The 696-nt window shown below is 45.7% G+C and overlaps 1 protein-coding gene and 1 long non-coding RNA gene across 3 annotated transcripts in view; one reads left to right on the top strand and one right to left on the bottom strand.

Moving 5' to 3' along the window:
- Positions 1–696, bottom strand: part of nt5c3a (5'-nucleotidase, cytosolic IIIA) — an 18862-nt gene that overhangs the window by 3204 nt on the left and 14962 nt on the right. For both annotated transcript variants that reach the window (XM_032519193.1, XM_032519194.1), the window contains exon 7: positions 189–389. In XM_032519193.1, coding sequence (XP_032375084.1) covers positions 189–389 — 201 coding nt within the window. The remainder of the gene's footprint in view (positions 1–188; positions 390–696) is intronic.
- Positions 1–696, top strand: part of LOC116691505 (uncharacterized) — a 15990-nt gene that overhangs the window by 2783 nt on the left and 12511 nt on the right. The window lies entirely within an intron of this gene.

Genomic DNA, 696 nt, shown 5'->3' with positions numbered 1-696 from the left:
TCTAATCTGTCATTTGATGCCTTTTGGAGATTTTTCCATTTTTTTTACCTGGGGTGCCAAAACCTTTGAACCCCACTGTACGTATATATTGCCTGCAAAATTAAGTAATAAGTAAAGACAACAGGAGGGTTAAAGGAAATTTTCCGTTTGTTTTCGGATCGGTTGTCATGCGTCTTGGCCGCCCGTACCTTGTCGTTGAGGTAGCCGATCTTGAGGATGTTCTCAACGTTGGGCGCGCCGTCGGCCATGCTGAGGTCCCCCAGCGAGTCCCCCATTAGAATGATGTTGGAGTAGTCCTTCACCTGTTTGAAGTAGTCCGTGTTCCGCAGGGCGCCGTCGTGTTTGTTGTACACGTGGATCAGCTCGCCTTTGAAACCCTTCAGGACGCCCTGCGAGATGTGGAGCAGAGGAGAATAGTCGGACTCTCACTGAAAACACATGGTCGCGTCAGTAGATGCGCCATTTATTTGTGTGAAGGAGCATCATGCAAACAAACTGAAACAAAATTATTTCTAATACATCCCTGAAACAAACTCAGAAGAATAATGAAAGCTCTAATATGTTGTGTGTTACATTTCCACTGTTCAGTTTTTCACTTTTACTTCTCCGCCAGGAAACCATGACCGCGTTGCATTGCGGTATACAGGAGTGAAATGTAGGGTACGTCGCTTGTACACTCAAATTAGCAGTGCATTG

Source organism: Etheostoma spectabile, chromosome 6 (assembly GCF_008692095.1).
Source record: "Etheostoma spectabile isolate EspeVRDwgs_2016 chromosome 6, UIUC_Espe_1.0, whole genome shotgun sequence".
Taxonomy (NCBI): Eukaryota; Metazoa; Chordata; class Actinopteri; order Perciformes; family Percidae; genus Etheostoma; species Etheostoma spectabile.
The sequence above is the reverse complement of the archived record's forward strand: the minus strand, read 5'-3'. Positions and strand labels throughout refer to the sequence as shown.